The 19618-nt window shown below is 44.1% G+C and overlaps 1 protein-coding gene across 1 annotated transcript in view; it reads left to right on the top strand.

The window, feature by feature from the left end:
• Positions 1–1410: 1410 nt before the first annotated feature.
• LOC147025396 (GATOR2 complex protein WDR24-like) overlaps positions 1411–19618 on the top strand; it is a 41354-nt gene continuing 23146 nt past the window's right edge. Inside the window, exons 1-7 of the mRNA XM_085887078.1 lie at positions 1411–1435; positions 1647–1692; positions 1890–1989; positions 5688–5819; positions 14925–15153; positions 15283–15460; positions 15995–16322. Coding sequence (XP_085743204.1) covers positions 1411–1435; positions 1647–1692; positions 1890–1989; positions 5688–5819; positions 14925–15153; positions 15283–15460; positions 15995–16322 — 1038 coding nt within the window. The remainder of the gene's footprint in view (positions 1436–1646; positions 1693–1889; positions 1990–5687; positions 5820–14924; positions 15154–15282; positions 15461–15994; positions 16323–19618) is intronic.

Here is a 19618-nt window from a genome sequence, read left to right as displayed (position 1 = left end):
CGACTGGCATTGGAGGCGAGGTTGGAAATGTGGCTCTCCCAGGAAAGATCATGGCAGATAGTGAGACCCAGAAGCTTGAATGAAAGGACTTCTTCCAGCGGATTGTTGAGAAAGTAGATGGGGGGGGGAGGGTGGTTCCAGACGGTCTTTTCGGAAAGACATAGTGAGAGTGTGAGATTTGTCAGGATTGAAAGACATGTTCCATGTGTTGGACCAGTTTGTGATTTTACCCAGATCTGTAGAGAGTGAAGAAGCTGCTGCTTGCCGGTCTGAGGTTGACACGAACAGGTGGTCTGGCAGAGGGTGCAGTCATCAGCAAAGAGATATAGAGGATTTTCCAGAGTCGGAGAGATCATTGATGAAAACAAGAAAAAGAACAGGGCCCAGTTTGTTCCCGCTAATGCAAACCATTCAACCAGAAGGTACGTGATGTGATCAGTATGTAAATCAAAACATTTGGAGTGTGAGTCGCAGTCCCTCGATCCCCATTGGATGTCGTCCGACACCGTCCTGATGAGGGTAAATAAGCCTGAAATCTGGATAGGCGGCTCCGTCTGATGTTTAACTGATGTTGACCATGTAATCTTTGTCTGTTTGACAGAGTTTCTGGGCCGAGGCCTCTGGGTTGGAGGTGATGCTTTGGTCGAGGATTATGTCCATTGGAGATCGGTGGGGGGAGGGGGGAGGGGGTTGCTCGTCACATTCCACATGTTTTGATTGACCCGCCGATCGCATCACGTTCCTTTTCTGATTGAATGGCTTCCATTGGTGGGTACAATAGTCTGGGTGGCTGATGGATGGTTGCTCTTTGCAGATTATGCAATTTTACCGTGAGAGACATAATCTGCGGTGATGCTCACCATAAGTCAGGAGGTTGTGTGTGTGTGTGTGTGTGTGTGTGTGTGTGTGTGTGTGTGTGTGTGTGTGTGTGTGTGTGTGTGTGTGTGTGTGTGTGTGTGTGTGTGTGTGTGTGTGTGTGTGTGTGTAGTTACGTTTCTGGAAGGGGGGAGGGGTTTAGATATCACCATCTAGTAGATAGGAATGTGTGGAGTTGCATGGTCCGTGTGTGAGTAGATAGCCATCTCAATGTTGGGAAACGTTAGCTTTAGCATTGTCTTGTTTGCATGTACACCATACAGGGGGTGGTGTGTGGTAATAGATAGTCAGGGATTATGGTGAAGGAAATCGCGTGTATGACCTCCATATCGACCTCAACCGGGAGGTGCCGGGAGACTCTGCATGAGAATGAGGGGAATAGCATTCTTTGCATCCCAAGGGTCGGAGCTATGAATGCCTTCGGGGGGCAGAGTTATAGACACCTCCCAAGTGGGTGGAGTGTTGCCCAGAGAGAGGAAAGGGAGGAGCTAAATGGGCAGTTGGTCAGAGAGCGTTGGAGAGGATAGAGTAAGAATGTCTGAGGAGAACGCGGCTGAGAGTTGGTTCGTCTGAGGAAGAAGAGGAGAGTTTTAAGGAGGTCATCTTGCCTGCCTGTCTTCGTCCTGTGCCTATTCATCCTACCTGCCTCTGCCCATTTCTTCGTTCCTGCCTTGCCACGTTTCGTCGACTTGCCCATGTGCTTCGTCTCCTCCTCGCCTCGTCATCCTGCTCCTCATTACCTGCCTGTCACTGCTGCTGCCAGAGCTGAGTCCCCTGGTTTTTGTTCCATTTTCCCCGTCTGCGACCGAGTCCAGAGTGCGATGCCTTCGTTTCTTTTGATTAATTTTTATTCTCATTTGATATAATTATTTATTTATTGCATCCTCTTCCTCCCAACCTGCCATCGTCTCCTCGCGATTACATCATCCCTGGTTCCTTTTATTTATTGTGGTTTGGGAAATAAACCCATTGGTTGTAAAAAGCTTGAATGTTTTCATGTCTCTCCTCACTAGCCATGCACGCATTGTCCGCCATGAATTCGAAACGTCTCTTGAGGAGTTGAGCCGTTCGGGACATCGCGGGACTTTAACCTCCCACCGTGACTATCTCGACGTTGGTTGAGCCGTTGACACTCCAACATTTATATTATTCGCTTCTTTAGTTTTGGGCTTCGGTTTCCTTTTCATGAGTTGTTGTATTTGTCCCGTTTTCTTTCTCAGTTGTTCTCTCTGTGTCTCTCGTCTGCGTCCATGGTGGTGTTTGGTTTCTGTTCGTTGGACCTGGTCTGTTCTTCTCACAGGGTTGTTTGCCTGTTACTCTCTCTTGAATGAAGCAGTGCTGCTGCAAAGCATACAGTTCACTTCGTCCCCTATTAACGCTCGCGATGCATTCCGAAAGACTCTCGCGTAAATTGAAAGCAGTTTTCTGATATAAATAATATTATAAATTGAGGATGCGTTTCTGGTTGGTAATTTTTGGTCACCCTTACATCACCAAACTAGAAACTAAAGACCTAATACTGAAGGCTTTATGAGCCCTCTTGGTAAGAGTACTTGCTAAAGTATTTGCTGATCGTTTTTTTTTTTAACTCCTGATGAAGGGTTTCGGGAAAGTTTCACAATAAAGCACGTAATGATGATCAAGCAATAATCTTGTCCCGATCACATTTTAACAAAGTTGGGGAGATTATTTTTTTTCAGCCTCTTCACCAAATAAAATCACAATCTGGTCCAACACGTGGAACATGTCTTTCAATCCTGACAAATCTCACACTCTCACTATGTCTCTCCGAAAAAACTGTCTGGAACCACCCTCACCCCCCCCCCCAATCTACCTTCTCAACAATCATCTTGAAGAATTCCTTTCATTCAAACTTTTGGGTCACACTATCTGCCATGAGTTGTCCTCTGAAAGCTACATTTCCAGCCTGGCCTCCATAGCCAGGTGCCGATTGGGCATCTTTCTTCGTTCAAAGTCCTTCCTTGGCACACCTGAGCTCCTGACTACATTCAAAGCTTTCATCTGCAGCCTGATGGGGGTACTGTTCTCCCCTCTGGGCTGGTGCTCCCACCTCTCACCTCTCACCTTTCTTGGCTTCACGCTGTGGAAACCAAGGCATTTAGGATCATTGGTATCTCGCGTGGTGAGGCTGAGTTTTTGGGTCTCTCATTCTCTCACCGCTGGCAGGTCGGTGGTTTTTCTGTCTTCTACCATCTCTCCGACCTCCCCCCCGCCCCCGCTCTGTCTGCCATCTTTCTCGCCCATGTTTCCTCAAGGTGTACAAGGACTGCCAGCAACCCCCTTCTGCTGAAACTACCAAAATCGAGAATCGCTGCCCACCTTCACCCTTTCATTCCTCTTTTTTCGCGCCTTTGGAACAAACTCCCACACTCTCTTCAATCCCACTCTTCCCTCCAGGTCTTCAAAACAGCTGTTCACCACCACCTCTTATCGTCTCCCATCCACAACCATGATCTTTTCTACCCCCGTTAATCCACCCCAAACCCACCCTCTTCATATTCCCTTCTTTCCTTCCTGAAAGTCCCTGCAGTGTCCATCTCATTTACCCCATGCCATCCCTCTCCCATCCCTCTTGTCTCTTGCTCCCTCCCCTTGTTATACGTTCTGTGTGTTCGCTCTTTCTGAGTATATATATATATATATATATATATATATATATATTTATATATATATATATATATATTTATATATATATATATATATATATATATATATATATATATATATATATATATATATATATATATATATATATATATACACAATGTCAATTTTATATCCAATGCAATTTTATATACACAATACAACCTTGACATTGTATATAAATAAATGACTGTGTTGAGTAAGATGTTCTTTGAACTCTCTAGTTTGTCACAGCATTTGCCTGGTTTATCATTTCGATACAACGTCATACAAAATGCATTTTATACGCTGCATGTTGTTGAATGTTTTGCTGATTGCTCTCAAGCTTATTATCCTGCCCCCCGGAGGGAGGGAGCGGGATATTGTAATCGTCCGGTTTGTTTGTCTGTCTGTCTGTTAGCAACTTTACGGCAAAACGGCTTTAGCAAACACTATCAAATTTAATCCACAGGTGGGCAATGAACCTTGGACGACCCCATTAACTTTTGGGTCCAATTGGATCAAAGGTCAAGGTCACGAAAAGATCAAAATCGTTTTTCACTCATAACTTCGTCAAAAATGATCTGATTTACTTCAAACTAAGCTTATAGTGAACCTTATTCTATTTGTCACTTATAATCCTACCCAGTCCTATAGTGAAAAATGCATATTTGTGAAGATTGGTATGGTCCGAAGTTTTGGGGGTCATGGTCATCGGTCAAAATTACAAATTTTCCATTATAAATCAAAAAAGGTTAGGAATATGCGTGTTTACTTTGGAAGACATATCAAGTCCTTTATTGGCTTTCATTTGACCCCATGACCTTTGACCTTACGTGGCCTTGAAAGGTCAAAATCATTTTACGGTCATAACTTCGTTCAAAAATGTTTTAATTGACTTCAAACTAGGACTAAAATATTCCTTATTCTATTCCTTATAATCATTATTCAGGTTAAGGATGTATCAAATTTAAATTTGATCCCCAAAATAACTTTATGCCTTAAATGGGCGGGATTTGTTGTTTCTGGTTTATTTATTTATTTATTATTTTAAAATTTATTATCTATTATAATAATAATAATGATGATTATTACTAGTACGTGCAAAAAAAAACTTTCAAACTGTGTGCCAGAAAGAATGACCACACAGGCCGTTCCTTCGCTTTCGCGTGGCCGTACGTGCAAAAAAAAAAAAGACAAGAATTGTGACGTCAATCAGACGTCATGGCACCGTGTCCTGTCATTGGCTTGGTAAATAAATGGCCATAACTTGGGAACCGCTTGTCCGATAAATATCAAATCTTCAAAAGGCACATCCGCAGGTCCCCAGCAATATACCTGGCAAGTTTCAATTAGATCGGACCAGTGGTTGTCGAGAAACAGCGGTCACAGATAGACAGACGCACAGAGATTGCTGGAATTATAGATAGATTATGTGGCAGAGTATCCGCCGATGAGCGATCTTGTTGCAAGCATGCACCACGTTCTTTTAATGCATACCTTTATTTGAATGGTGTATGGGCAAAACAAAAAAAACCAGGTTATTATGTGCATGAAGCAAAAACATACCGACTGCTTATAATTGAAAACACCTCATTACACTGGAAAACGTGGGGACAGGAATACCTGGAAGCGGCATGACACGATACACATTCACATAGAGAATTTGCTTCCATAACCACCATCAAAGATAAAAACACCCCTATACGTTATTTGGGGTCATGCTGGTCCGATGTAGCAAGTACAGATGTAATCAGCCCGAAACTGTAGGAGTAGTAAGTCGCGTGACAAACACACCCACACAAACACCAGTCCGTGAATTATAGTAAAGATTTTAATTATTATTATTATTATTATTATTATGCTATTTCTTTTGTATTGTTTATTTATACATTTATTTTTTGTTTTTTATCGACAATTCTGGAGCTCTGTTTATCCACAGTTTACTTCTGTGTTTTTATTAACCATGGATCTTCGCAGGTGCGAGTGAACAAAAATCTATGAGCTTGCATGATACCTTGCATGAGCAATTGCATGATACCTATGGGGGGATACCTTGAATGAGCTCCGGTGCAATTGCGCACCTTTCATTAGTTTTGCCACATTCGTGAAAGATAAGGCGCAGCTTCCAAAATGGCCTTCACTTTCTGGTGCCCTGCTTTTGACAGGTGGTTGTGGCAGGGCGAAACATCCTTAAGGTATTTGCCATTGAGGAGGAGGCATTTGTGGAGAAGGTCAATCTGAGGGTTGGACGTCGGACATCAGTCAACTACAGTTGCTCTGACGTTGCATGGCATCAGGTATTGAACACAGACATGGGACGTTTGTTGCACTGAACCTTTGAGATGGCCATAATTGATTTTGCCTTGATAATTTATTTGTAACATACACACATACATGCCTGCAAGCAAGTACCCTAGGGAGGGTCTTGGTATTAATGATTGTCTTGTTAATGCACACACACACACACACACACACACACACACACACACACACACACACACACACACACACACACACACACACACACACACACACACACACACACACACACACACACACACACACACACACACACACACACACACACACACACACACACACACACACACACACACACAGTATGGAAGAAGAAACTTTGCTTAAAAAATTGTGTATTTTCTCATTGAATTTTCACAGCTATGAGAGTTACGAACCACGTGACGGATTTACACAGTTAATATATTTAAATCCTGAGTGGCCTGCAGGATGATTCATAAATGTGTGTGCCGTCCCTCGTCCCTCGTTCCTCACATGGACATTCAACTGGGCGCCCCGTCTGCCGGCATTAGTTGGTGGACGTTGAAGGTTCCACGGTGTTCTTCACGAAGAGGAGGCAAGCTATCACCGGCACCCTGAACAAATTCCAAATTCCTACCCTTGGCTGAGTTGAACGTCCGGCTTGGCGAGCTAGTACGTGAAAGACTTGGGCCAAGCTTCCCTTGGCCAATCCCCATGACAATGTGGGAATAATTGTGACCTTTAAAGAAGAAGAGGAAGAAAGCCTGACTGGACTTAAAAATGCCTGGCAAATCGCAGATTCACAGTGCCTATAGAAAGTCTACACTCCCTTTCAAAATTTTCACCTTTTGTTTCCTTATAACCTGGAATGGAATTGCATTAAATCAAACTTTCTCCACCTTTATTTACACATGATAACCCACAACTTCCAAGTGAAAAGCACATTCCACAAAATTCATTGAAAATACAAAACTAGAATATCTTGGGAGGATAAGTGTCCACCCTCCTGAGTTAATACTTGGTGGAAGCACCTTTGACGGCAATTTCAGCTGTGAGTCTGTTGGGAAAGGTCTCCACCAACTTTGCACACCTTGATTGGGCAATATTTTCCCATTCTTCTGCACAAAACTGTTCAAGTTCAGTCACGTTGCATTGAGAGCGTTGATGAACAGCAATCTTCAAGTCATGCCACAGATTTTCAATTGGATTTAGGTCGGGGCTCTGACTGGGCCACTCAAGGACATTTATCTTTTTGTTCCTTAGCCATTCCAGTGTAGCTTTGGCTGTGTGCTTTGGGTCGTTGTCATGCTGAAAGGTGAACTTCTGTCCCAATTTAAGCTTTCTTGTAGAGGGCAGCAGGTTTTCCTCTCAGACTTTTATGTTTTTTTTGCTCCATCCTTTTTCCCTTCTATCCTGCGAAGTGCCCCAGTCCCTGCTGATGAGAAACATCCCCATACCATGATGCTGCCACCACCATGCTTCACAGTAGGGATGGTGTTCTTTGAGTGATGTGCTGTGTTGAGTTTGCACCAAACGTAATGTTTTGCATTTAAGCCAAAAACTTCCATCCTGATTTTGGTGGAACCATAAAACTTTTTGCCACCTGGCTTCAGAATCTCTGGAGTGTTTTTGCAGACCTCAAATGGGACTCAAGGTGGGGTTTTTTGAGTGATGGCTTCCTTCTTGTTACCCTTGCGTACAGGCCAGACTTGTGGAGTGCTGGGATATTGTTTTCATGTGCACACAGTGACCAGTCTTTGCCATCTAGGCATGTACAGTAGCTCTTTCAAAGTTGCCATTGGCCTCTTGGTGGCCTCTCTAATCAGTCTCCTTATTGCTTGGTCATCCAGTTTGGAGTGACGGCCTGATCTAGAGAGGGTCTTGGTGGTACCATATGCCTTCCACTTATTAATGATTGTCTTGACTGTGCTCCAAGGGATATTCAAGGCCTTTGAATGAAATATTTTAATTCCCATCCCCTGATCTGAACCTTTCCACAACTTTATCCCAGAGGTCTTTTGAAAGCTCCTTGGTCGTCATGGTCGAGTCTTTGCTGTGAAATGCACTACCCAGCAGAGGAAACCTACAAGAACAGCTGATCATATTCTGAAACAATCAGTATTGCGACAATTTATCACAGCTGGAGGCTAATTAACTTGGTGTGTGATTTTGAATGTGATTGGTTACACCTGAGCTCATTTACAATTGCTATTATGAGGGGGTGGACACTTAGAAGATAATTATCCAAGGAAGATATTCTTGTTTTGTACTTTTCATTAATTTTCTGAAATTTGTAGAATTTGTTTTTCACTTGGAAGTTGTGGATTACGATGTGTAAATATAGGAGGAAAAAGCCTGATTTAATGTAATTTAATCCCATACCAGGCTAAAAGGGAACAAAAGGTAAAAAAAAAAATTGAAAGGGGGTGTAGACTTTCTATAGGAACTGTATGTTAAGTCCCATAGGATAATTCTTTGTAAGGCTGTCAAGGATCCACGACCTCCTCATCTCCCTCTTCCCTCGTATGTATGTAAATGTGTATATATATATATATATATATATATATATATATATATATATATATATATATATATATATATACACATGTTTTGTATGTGTATGTATATATATATACACACACACACACACACACACACACACACACACACACACACACACACACACACACACACACACACACACACACACACACACACACACACACACACACACACACACACATCTCAACAACCCGCGAACCCGTTGGGTTGGGTTCCCGTTGTGACAGCGGTTGCTGAAAAAAAAATCATTTCAAGAAAAAAAAAAAAGATAGCTCCAGCGAACTATACCGCTGAGGTTTTTTGCATTTATCAAATAATCCCGAAGAGTACTTGACTGAATCGGGAGTTGATTTATTAATAATTTATTCGTTGCCCGATTTGAACGAAACTTGATACTGCACACTGCAGGAGAATGGTGAGTAAGGTGGGCCTAACATTTTTGCGCTATCGTCTACCATATTGGCTGTATTTCGGGTCGCACACACACACACACACACACACACACACACACACACACACACACACACACACACACACACACACACACGATGAGAGTTTTAGTAATATACGAGATAACCCTTGCACCTGTTGGGTTCCTGTTGTGACAGCAGTTGATGCAAAACATCATTTCAAGAAAAAAGATGATAGCTCCAGTGAACTATACCGCTGAGGTTGTTTGCATTGATCAAATAATCCCGAAGAGTACCTGACTGAATCGGGAATTGATTTTTTAATGATTTGAACGAAAATTGAGACTGTACACCGCAGGAGAATGGTGAGTAAGGTGGGCCGAAAATTTTTGCGCTACCGTGTACTGTTTTGGCTGTATTTCCTGAACATACATACATACATACATACATACATACATACATATATATATACATATATGATGAGAGTTTTCGTAATATATATATATATATATATATATATATATATATATATATATATATATATATATATATATATTTGTATGTATGCGTATATATATATATATATATTTATGTATGTATGCGTGTATATATGTATATATATATATATATATATATATATATATATATATATATATATTTATGTATGTATGCGTGTATGTGTATATATATATATATATATATATTTATGTATGTATGCGTGTATGTGTATATATATATATATATATATATATATATATATATATATATATATATATATATATATTTATAGGCCTAATGTTGACGCAGTGGTAAGGGCAGTGGCTTGGGACCCAAGAGGTCCTGAGTTCAAGCCCTGTTGGGACACTGGATTAATATATGTATATATATAATGTGTGTATATATATATATATATATATATATATATATATATATATATATATATATATATATATATATATATACATACATATATAAAACCAAGTCGAAAACACCAGGGGGTTGACTCAGCCTGCCATCCTTCCGAGGTCGGCGAAATGAGCACCAGTACCATAAATATGTATGTATATGCATACATACATATTTATGTATGTATATATATATATATATATATATATATATATATATATATATATATATATATATATATATATATATACATATATACACACACGTACATATTGTTGCGGTCCTGCAAAACCACATTCTTCTGAGGCAATGGTGCCCAACATGCAATGATCCCCAGGCAGTTATTTGGTTAGTCTTTGTGCAGTCAGATCTCCCCCTCATGTCTTGTGGGTTAACGGGACGAAGTTTGTTGCGTGGGTCTTATAGATAGGTCTAATTATATCTCTCTCTTCCATTCCAACCCTTTCCTTTTTTCCATGGTACAAATCAAATCGAGCAAGCAAGCAAGCAAATGCACACATGATATGAATAACAGCACCAAGCAGCCACCTGTGAAAGACTCACAACATGAATAAAGATGCTGCCCGGCGCGTGCATAGCATGCCCTTTCATTCGAATCTGTGTGCCAATTTACAATGGCGTCTCACCTTGCTCACCCCTTCTTCACCCAAAAAATCACCACCTCGACCACCAACATCTCCTGCACACAGGAATAATCATCCCACGCCTCCTCGCACCTCTGCATCGATTCAACTCGCCACCAAACAGGCTTGCTGCACGGCCCAGGCCACTTGCCAAGCACCGCACCAAGTGACGTGGGGACAAGCCAAGCACATTACAGCACCAACCGCATCTCGCCGGGGATGCCCTGAATGGGCACATGGGACCGACACGACCCTCGTCCAGTAACCAGAACACGGCAGGACAGGTGGCGATGGGGGGTGGGGGGGGGGGCGGTCCGGGAGTCTGGTGCGGGGCTCCGGGCCGCGTCGTGCCAGATGTGCGGATGGACCGCTTCCTGCCCCAGGAGCTTGGCAAGGCGGGGCGATGATCACCGTAGTCCAATAGGGAAGCGTGATTCAGGTCATGGTGCGTCGCTTCGGGTTGTCACCCCACCCTTCGCCCGGGGCTTCTAAAAGGCGGATCGTCTCCACCTAAAAGGTGGATGAAGCCCTCCGCCCTCTCATTTTTTTGCATGTCTGCCTCACCTTTGTCTACGCCTGTTTACCTCGCCCTCTCCATCGCCTCTCTGCTCCGCTGTCTCTTCACTGCTCCTCATTGTCTGCCTGTCACTGCAGCGACACTCGGGGTTGGTGTGCGACAGACGTTCTTCTGGGACCAGTGGGTTGCACACTTTTACACGAGCCCCGGCAAAGTGATTAAGCAGGAGATAACGTGCCGACTCTTGAAGTGGGATCGCTCAAGCATAGCATTTCACAGAGGTACACGCTACACTCACAAGCCTATGTATGACTAGGCTCGGAATCTTTTACGTTACACTTCTTCTCTCCTTTCCCTCTCTTTCCACCCCTCTATCTCGTCCTCTCTGGATGCACAAAAGAGCATCCATTACAGATTCGCAATCACAGTTTCCTCTCTCATGATGCCACACCCCCCATATTGCACCACACCACACCACACCACACCACACCTCCCACTCCCACACCTTCGACACCAGTATTTCTCCCTCCTCCCTCCCCAAAAGCATACTGGGTTGCGTTGGTTGGCCGATCACGCCAGGTATTGCGAGGCCTTTAGTCCTCATCTGCTCTCTTTCCTTCTGGCTATCTAATCTTCTTCGGGTGTGTGTGTGTGTGTGTGTGTGTGTGTGTGTGTGTGTGTGTGTGAGATGGCGCCTGTCGTAGCATAAGTTAAGATTGGAGAAGTTCGAACAGGATAAGTCTGCTTTTGTAAATAGCTTGCCTTTTGTCGCACCCCACAAATTCCTTGCTATCTCTGCTGTATATAATAATAAACCCCATTCACTGTGCCACATACTTTTCCTCGCTTGAGTGTAAATGAATGCTTGTGTAGAAATGTTCCCAGCTCGTTTTCGTCTTTTCCTTCATTGATCCAGCATGGTTCGTATCCAAGCTTAGCTGGGACGTTATCCCCCAACGATCTGTTTTCCGAGCCGGTACGTCCCTGGGCAGTTACACTCGGATGCATCTGATCCGGTAAGGTGACATAGTTTGAACAAGGTGTACCGAGGGCATGTCCCCCAGTAATTAGATCACTTGACCATTAGGTAACCGGTATTCATTAGACGTAGGACATCGGGATGTGACGAAGATGCTATGAAGAAGATGAAAAGTGGAAAGGCGGTTGGCCCAGATGGTATACCAGTGGAGGCATGGAAGTGCTTAGGAGAGATGGCAGTGGGGTTGTTAACCAGATTGTTTAATAAAGTCTTGGAAAGTGAGAGGATGCCAGAGGAGTGGAGATTAAGTGTACTGGTTCCGATTTTCAAGAATAAGGGTGATGTGCAGAGCTGTGGAAATTACAGAGGGATAAAGTTGTTAAGCCACACCATGAAGTTGTGGGAAAGAGTAGTGGAAGCTTGGTTGAGAGGAGAGGTGACGATCTGTGAGCAGCAATATGGGTTTATGCCAGGAAAGAGCACCACTGATGCGATGTTTGCTTTGAGAATGTTGATGGAGAAGTATAGGGAAGGCCAGAAAGAGTTACATTGTGTGTTTGTGGATTTAGAGAAAGCTTATGATAGGGTGCCAAGAGAGGAGTTGTGGTATTGTATGAGGAAGTCGGGAGTGGTGGAGAAGTATGTGAGGATCGTGCAGGATATGTATGAGGACAGTGTGACAGCGGTGAGGTGTGCGGTAGGAATGACGGACCGGTTTAAGGTTAAAGTGGGATTGCACCAAGGATCGACTCTGAGCCCTTTCCTGTTTGCAATGATGATGGACAGGTTGACGGACGAGATCAGACTGGAGTCTCCATGGACTATGATGTTCGCGGATGACATCATGATCTGTAGGGAGAGTAGGGAGCAGGCTGAATCGAGCCTTGAGAGGTGGAGGTACGCACTGGAGAGAAGGGGAATGTTAGTCAGTCGGAGTAAGACGGAGTACATGTGCGTAAATGAGAGGGAGGGTGGTGGTATGGTGCAGTTGCAAGGAGTTGAGGTGGGGAAGGTGGATTGGTTTAAATACTTGGGATCAACTGTCCAAAGTAACGGAGAGTGTGGGAGAGAAGTGAAAAAGAGAGTGCAGGCAGGATGGAGTGGGTGGAGAAGAGTTGCAGGAGTGATTTGTGACAGAAGGGTAGCTGCAAGAGTGAAGGGGAAAGTATACAAGACGGTAGTGAGACCAGCTATGTTGTATGGTTTGGAGGCGGTGGCACTAACAAAAGACAGGAAGCAGAGCTGGAGGTGGCAGAGTTAAAGATGCTGCGATTCTCGTTGGGAGTGACGAGGATGGATAGGATAAGAAATGAGTATATTAGAGGGACAGCGCAGGTAGGACGGTTTGGAGACAAAGTGAGAGAGGCGAGATTGAGATGGTTTGGACATGTGCACAGGAGGGAAACGGAGTATATCGGGAGAAGGATGTTGAAGATGGAGCCGCCAGGCAGGAGGAGAAGAGGAAGGCCAAAGAAGAGGTTCATGGATGCGGTGAGGGCGGACATGCGGGTGGTTGGAGTGTCAATGGAAGATGTGGAGGATAGAGCGAAATGGAGACGGTTGGTCCGCTGTGGCGACCCCTAACGGGAGCAAGCCGAAAGAGGAAGAAGAAGATACCGGGCGTAGTGGCGTGCGCCTGTAATCCGGCGACTCGGAGGCTTGGGTTGGAGGATCGCTTGAGGACGGGGGCTCTGTGCTGGGCCGCACTATGAGAGGGTGTAGGGCAGCCGGAATCATGGCGAAACCCATTCAAATTCCCTGTCGTAAGAGGCGACCAGGGTTGCATCAGGAAGGGCATCCGGCGTAAAACCTGTGCCAAATCAGTATGCGGATCATAACGGATGATCTGCTGTGGCGACCCCTAACGGGAGCAGCCGAGAGATGAAAAACAACATAAATATATATATATATATATATATATATATATATATATATATATATATATATATATATATATATATATATATTTATATGTATGAATATAAACTGTAATTAAATGAATTAGTATTACTAATGAGTTGTAAAAAATGTAAATTTTGAACATTTACCAATGAGGTGTCTTGGAGCTAGTGTTTTGCCCACTGACTGCCTTTCGCTGCCCTGATGCCAGAGGCATGCCACTTCCTTGGAAATATACATACAGGAAGGCATCCTCTTCAAAAAAAGCCAAATTTTGTCAAGATTAAAAACTAGCTCAGCTGGGGAGCCTTGTCTTATTTCCTGCGGCGCTAAAATCTATCAATCTACCCTCGACTGGCCTTAACCGTCTCCTTTGTAGATCCCTCACCTTCCTGCTCTTTCACTTCATCATATAAACTCAGCACCTTATCCCTCACCTTCCTGCTCTTTCACTTCATCGTATAAACTCCACAACTTAGCCATAATGTCTGCCTGGCTTAAACAAGTAGCTCACCAATTCATGTCTTCAATCAAGGAAGATAAAAGTCTCTCCATCTTCTCTATTAAATTACTCTTGAGATCTCATTAATTTTGCAGCAACTGCAGGAGTCATGGACTGACTAAGGCACTTAATTTTTTTTCTTTGTGCTTTACAATTGTCCTTCCAGATGACTCCCAAAAACAAATTCACACCCAACTGCAGTGGCACTAACGTGCAACTCCATCTGCCTTAACACTTTCAATTTCAACTCGAGAATGATCCCTATTATTGACACTTCCGGCTTTTATCAAGGCTTTTGGCACAATTACTAATATGGTGGCACACAGAGCAGGAAGACTACAACGAGCATGCTGATTGGTTAAGACGCGCTCAGAGATAGGCTCTGATTGGCTGCCGGTGATGCTAACACGAGCAGTGACGTTCTCTGTCGAGGCGGTACGTTTAAACTTTTAACTTTTAACTCACTTGATGGATTTTAAAAAACATTATATTTTTTAGGTAATTAAAAACTGAACATTTAGCTCTCGCTGAAGTGAATCCACACAGTGGGGTCGTGCAGTACGGGGTATCACCGCAATTCCCTTTCCCCTTTGAACTTTTCCTGGTTTCAGTTTGGTACTGGAAAGTGTGCATGAATGACATCTTCACCCAAGCCTCCCACCCCCCACTCCTTCTCTCTTCCTACCTTTCCTTGATCTGAGACCAGCTGGATGACAACCTTTTGGCAACAGCTGCAACTAACGGTGCTGTTGTTACGTGGAACCTCAGCCGCTCTTCCCGCAACAAACAGGAACTACTGTTTGCCGAACATAAACGCACAGTCAACAAGGTGTGCTTCCATCAGGCAGAACTTCACACGCTCCTCAGTGGTTCCCAAGATGGCTCCATGAAGTGCTTTGACCTGCGGCGTAAAGACAGTGTCTGCACATTCAACGGTGGGACTTCAGTCCACTTAATAAATGCACATCAGTACAGGAAGCTTGATTAAGTAGTAGAAGTCGAGCAGGGAATTTGATGTGTTGTCTGTGCTTGGTGGCTGAGTGAAAACTGGTGCAATGGTGCAGGACAGTCTGAAAGTGTACGGGATGTGCAGTTCAGCCCGCGGGACTACTTCGCCTTCGCGGCGTCCTTCGAGAATGGGAACGTGCAGTTGTGGGACCTCCGCAGGTCCGATCGCTGCGAACGAATGTTTACCGCTCACAACGGGCCTGTCTTCTCCTGTGATTGGCACCCAGAGGACAGGTTCGATGTTCAATTCTGCTGGTCGTTTTACCGATTATATACATGTGTTTGGGTTTGTATTTGTAATTGTTCACAGTCATTTATCACATGACATTCAGGCTCGCAGTCCCTGCCCATGTCCTTTTTTCTCAAGACTGTGCGGGGTAAGGTGTTCTGTGAGCTATCTAATTGATTTAGTTGTGGCTTAACATCCCTCGTCGTATACACATAACTGTGGAGGTGTCTTATTTATTATTATAATTTTTTTTTATCATAAACCTAACCTGGGGTGTGTTCAGTTTCCAAGGCAGCCATTCCTTATCAATGGTTTCAAATGGAGTGTTTGCTTGAATGCTTAAGCCACTTGGCAATCGCTCTGCAAGAATTTTGTCGTTTCTCCAATTTCCTTTGCAGACCCCCGATAAGATGCTTGAGAATCGCCAGAGGTCCCAGATCCCCAGTTGGAAAACATTGCTCTAATCATTCCAATTTGCCATGGGAGTAATTTTCAGTGACCGTTAAGTTGCATTAAGATTGTGATATTGGTGTGTACAGGGGTTGGCTCGCAACGGGCGGTCGAGACAAGATGGTGAAGGTTTGGGACATGGCGAGTGCACGTCCACGCGAGCTCTTCTGTGTGCAGACTATCGCTTCGGTCGCACGAGTCAAATGGCGCCCTGAGCGACGCTACCACTTAGCCACATGCTCCATGATGGTGGACCACACCATTAATGTGTGGGATGTTCGCCGGCCATTCATACCATTTGCTGCTTTTGAGGAGCATCGGGATGTGACGACTGGCATTGCATGGCGACTGCCCCATGACCCACACTTACTGCTATCTGGTGCCAAAGACTGCACTCTCTTTCAGCACATTTTCAAGGTGCGTGCGATATGCGTCAGTTGTGGTCAGATTCCCACAATCTAATAGCCCCATACAAGTGGTCTCATCCAAATTTTGTTTCACCCGGAACTGTATTTTTTATATTTTTTTTGATTACTGGCTGTGCCTTAATTTGGCAGTTTTGTTGAAGTCAGAAAAAGTAGAGTTGAGCTTTCATGGTGGAAAAAAAAAACACCAAGCAAACAAAAAAAAAAAAACTGTTGGTTTGTCATTTGGGAAAAACGTATTTTTATATTTGAGATATTTAATGTCATCTATATGTATAAATGCCATTCTCTATCTCTCTATCTCTATCTCTCTCTGTGGCTTTGTTACGGCCACACCTTTTAAGTTACGAACTCCAAATTCGGGGTATAAATGCAATGTTATGTGGGGGGTAACATAGGTGATGTGGCCGCGGCCTCACGTGGGGGGGGGGGGTGGGTTTGGCATAAATTCTATATGTAAATGTGTACCGTGTAGCGCCACCTGGTGGTGGTGGCAGAGGGTATTACAATTTCCTTTTTTACCTGGGCAACACTGAGGTTAAAGTAGTCTTCGCACCGGTAAATTTGTCATCCTTCCCTTCACCTCCCCTCGTCCCCGTCACCAAAGCGGAGTGGCCTGAAAAGCGTGTCATCATGTGTGACATTTCTTGTGGGAAGGGACATCAGGACGAACGGGGGGGGGGGGGGGGGGTTAAAGCACTCTATGCATGGGTAACTTTGTCTTCCTTTCCTTCTGCTTCTCGCCCCCAAATGGAGGGGCTTGTCAAAGTGAGAAAAATAATAACCAGAGGGAGCCGGTCATTGTGTGAAGGAAACATTTGGAGCAGCAAGGGATTTGTGGCCAGCGTTGGGGGATGGAAGAAAGGGTTGAGGTGAGGGGTGGTGGTGGTGTGTGTGTATGTGGGCGGGGGGGGTTGATGTATATGGGTGGTGGGAGGGTGGGTTGTGACTCACCCAGTGAACTGATTTGCCCCAAACTCAGGGTATAGATTCAAGTTTGTGAGGGAAGTAACATGGGCTGTGTGGCCACGGCCTTAGAAGCTGTTTTGAGTTAGCAAAGTGATGCTATCGTGGCCAATATAGCAATTTTTGGCAAACAGGACAACTAATTGGTCCATCAGTGAAGCGACGGGTGGCCTCTGCTAGTCTGTACTATAAAGGTGAATTTGTTTATGTATTTGTTTGTTTGTTTTATAAATGCTTGAAAAAAAAACTACTGAACCAAATTTTCCAGACTACCCCAACTCTGATTTCTGTTGAGATAGCATATCTTGGGGAGGGAGTTCAGGCTTGGAGGAAGACTCTAATTCTCTCTTTGTAAATGTGTATCATAGAGCACAACCCTATAATATCCAGTATTACAAATCATCTGCTTCTATAAAGAAAGTCTAAACAACTTAACCATATGCATTATGGTCATGTTGAGATCTGATTAAGAAGAATTCAAATTTTTCAAAATGTGTCGTTTCACTCATTTTAAGTGGAGCTTCAATCCAAAGCATCCAACACTGAGCTTCGCAGCGTAGCAGAAGTCCTTCTCTGGAACCTCCTCACCCTGTCCCCTTTCCATTTGGTCTCATGCACTCACAAAACTTCCAACATCTTTCTCTGCATCATCTCCACCACCTCGACTCCACTCCCCTCCATTGATCCCACATTCAAACTACCGAGCTGGACCTTTCCTCTGAACCACTGCCTTCCTGGCAGATATAGTAGCATCTTGATCAGTTTGAGACATTCTGGTCATTAAGCACTGCTCTGGCTGACCTGCTGGACCTACTACACAAATAATCATAATCCTACACGCACGCACATGCACACACACCCCTTACTCGTATTTTTATGACCTCGCATCCCCTCCCCCTTCTTCGTCGCATTTTCAGCACCAACACCCAACTCCTCACTCTTCTCCCTGACCCGGTTCACTCTTGACACTCACACTTGACACACCTATCCCTACCTCCACCCTCTCACTCCTCCCTGCCTCCACTCCACTGCCTTCACCTCCCACCCACCCCCTTCCTCTATCTCACAATCCCTCCTTCTCCTCCTCCTCCATCCCCACCTTCACCTCCTTTTCTCTGTTTCCCTCCCCTTCATTTTCTCCCATTCACATTAAAAGCCAATGCTTCTCAAAACATACTTTCCATTCCAAATTATTATTTGTAAACTAGCAGAGTACCTGCCCTACAGGTGATCTTGTTTCAAGCATGCAACACGTTCTTCTGATGCATACCCTTATTTGGGCGGTGTTTTGGCAACTGATAGCTCAGGAGAGGCAAAAAAACTTTAAAAACACGAGTTACGTGCAAGAAGCAAAAACATACCTACTGCTTATAATTCAAAACACTTCACTACCCTGGAAAACGTGGGGACAGGAATACTGTACAGTAAATGGTGGAGACTTGTAATACCCTCCCCGACATGGAGGCGGCGCTTCATGATATACATTTACATCGAGAATTTGCATCCGTCCCCTCCTTCTCCTCCTCCTCAAGACCACTGGCAAAGATAAAAACCCTCCTAAACATTAATTGGGGTTGTGATGATCCTCTGCAGCAAGTCTGGATGTAATCAACCCAGAACTGTAGGAGGAGTAGCACACGACAATCACACACACATACACTCACACTCACACTCACACTCGCACTCACACTCACACTCACACTCACACACACACACACACACACACACACACACACACACACACACACACACACACACACACACACACACACACACACACACACACACACACACACCGAGCCGGAATTATAGTAAGGATGCGCATTAGGTTTATTATTTGATCCTACAATGAGTTTCGGGTGAGCATCTTTTGGCTCAGTTCTTTTCCACCGTACTAATGCCAGCAATAATGCTCGTACCTGCAATGCGGTACTGGAGATGGAGATAAATATGGCCTCCACAGGTGAACATGGTGCACAGCATGAGCTGTCCAACCCATGTCCACCATTGCAGTGCATTTGGTTTAACATGTAGTGCAGAAAGAACAACTCGCACAAAGGTAACTTTATAATCTTACCATATAGAGGGTCTTACCGTCAATCACCACGCATCACCCCCAGAATGTCAACATTTCGTATGTGCTGTGATTCTTGGTACCTTTTTACATGGATACTGCGAATCCATCGTCACGTGGACATGGAACAACTGTTGCAACTCTTCCCATGACATTCCGTAAATCACAAATTGATCAAAATTATTTGCTCTTGATAAGAATGCGTTTTGTGTACTACAATTGACTGGGTAAAGCAAGGGACGGCACGA

Source organism: Eptatretus burgeri, chromosome 6 (genome assembly GCF_056783735.1).
Source record: "Eptatretus burgeri isolate ZD-2024b chromosome 6, Ebu_testis_v1, whole genome shotgun sequence".
Lineage (NCBI taxonomy): Eukaryota > Metazoa > Chordata > Myxini > Myxiniformes > Myxinidae > Eptatretus > Eptatretus burgeri.
The sequence above is the reverse complement of the archived record's forward strand: the minus strand, read 5'-3'. Positions and strand labels throughout refer to the sequence as shown.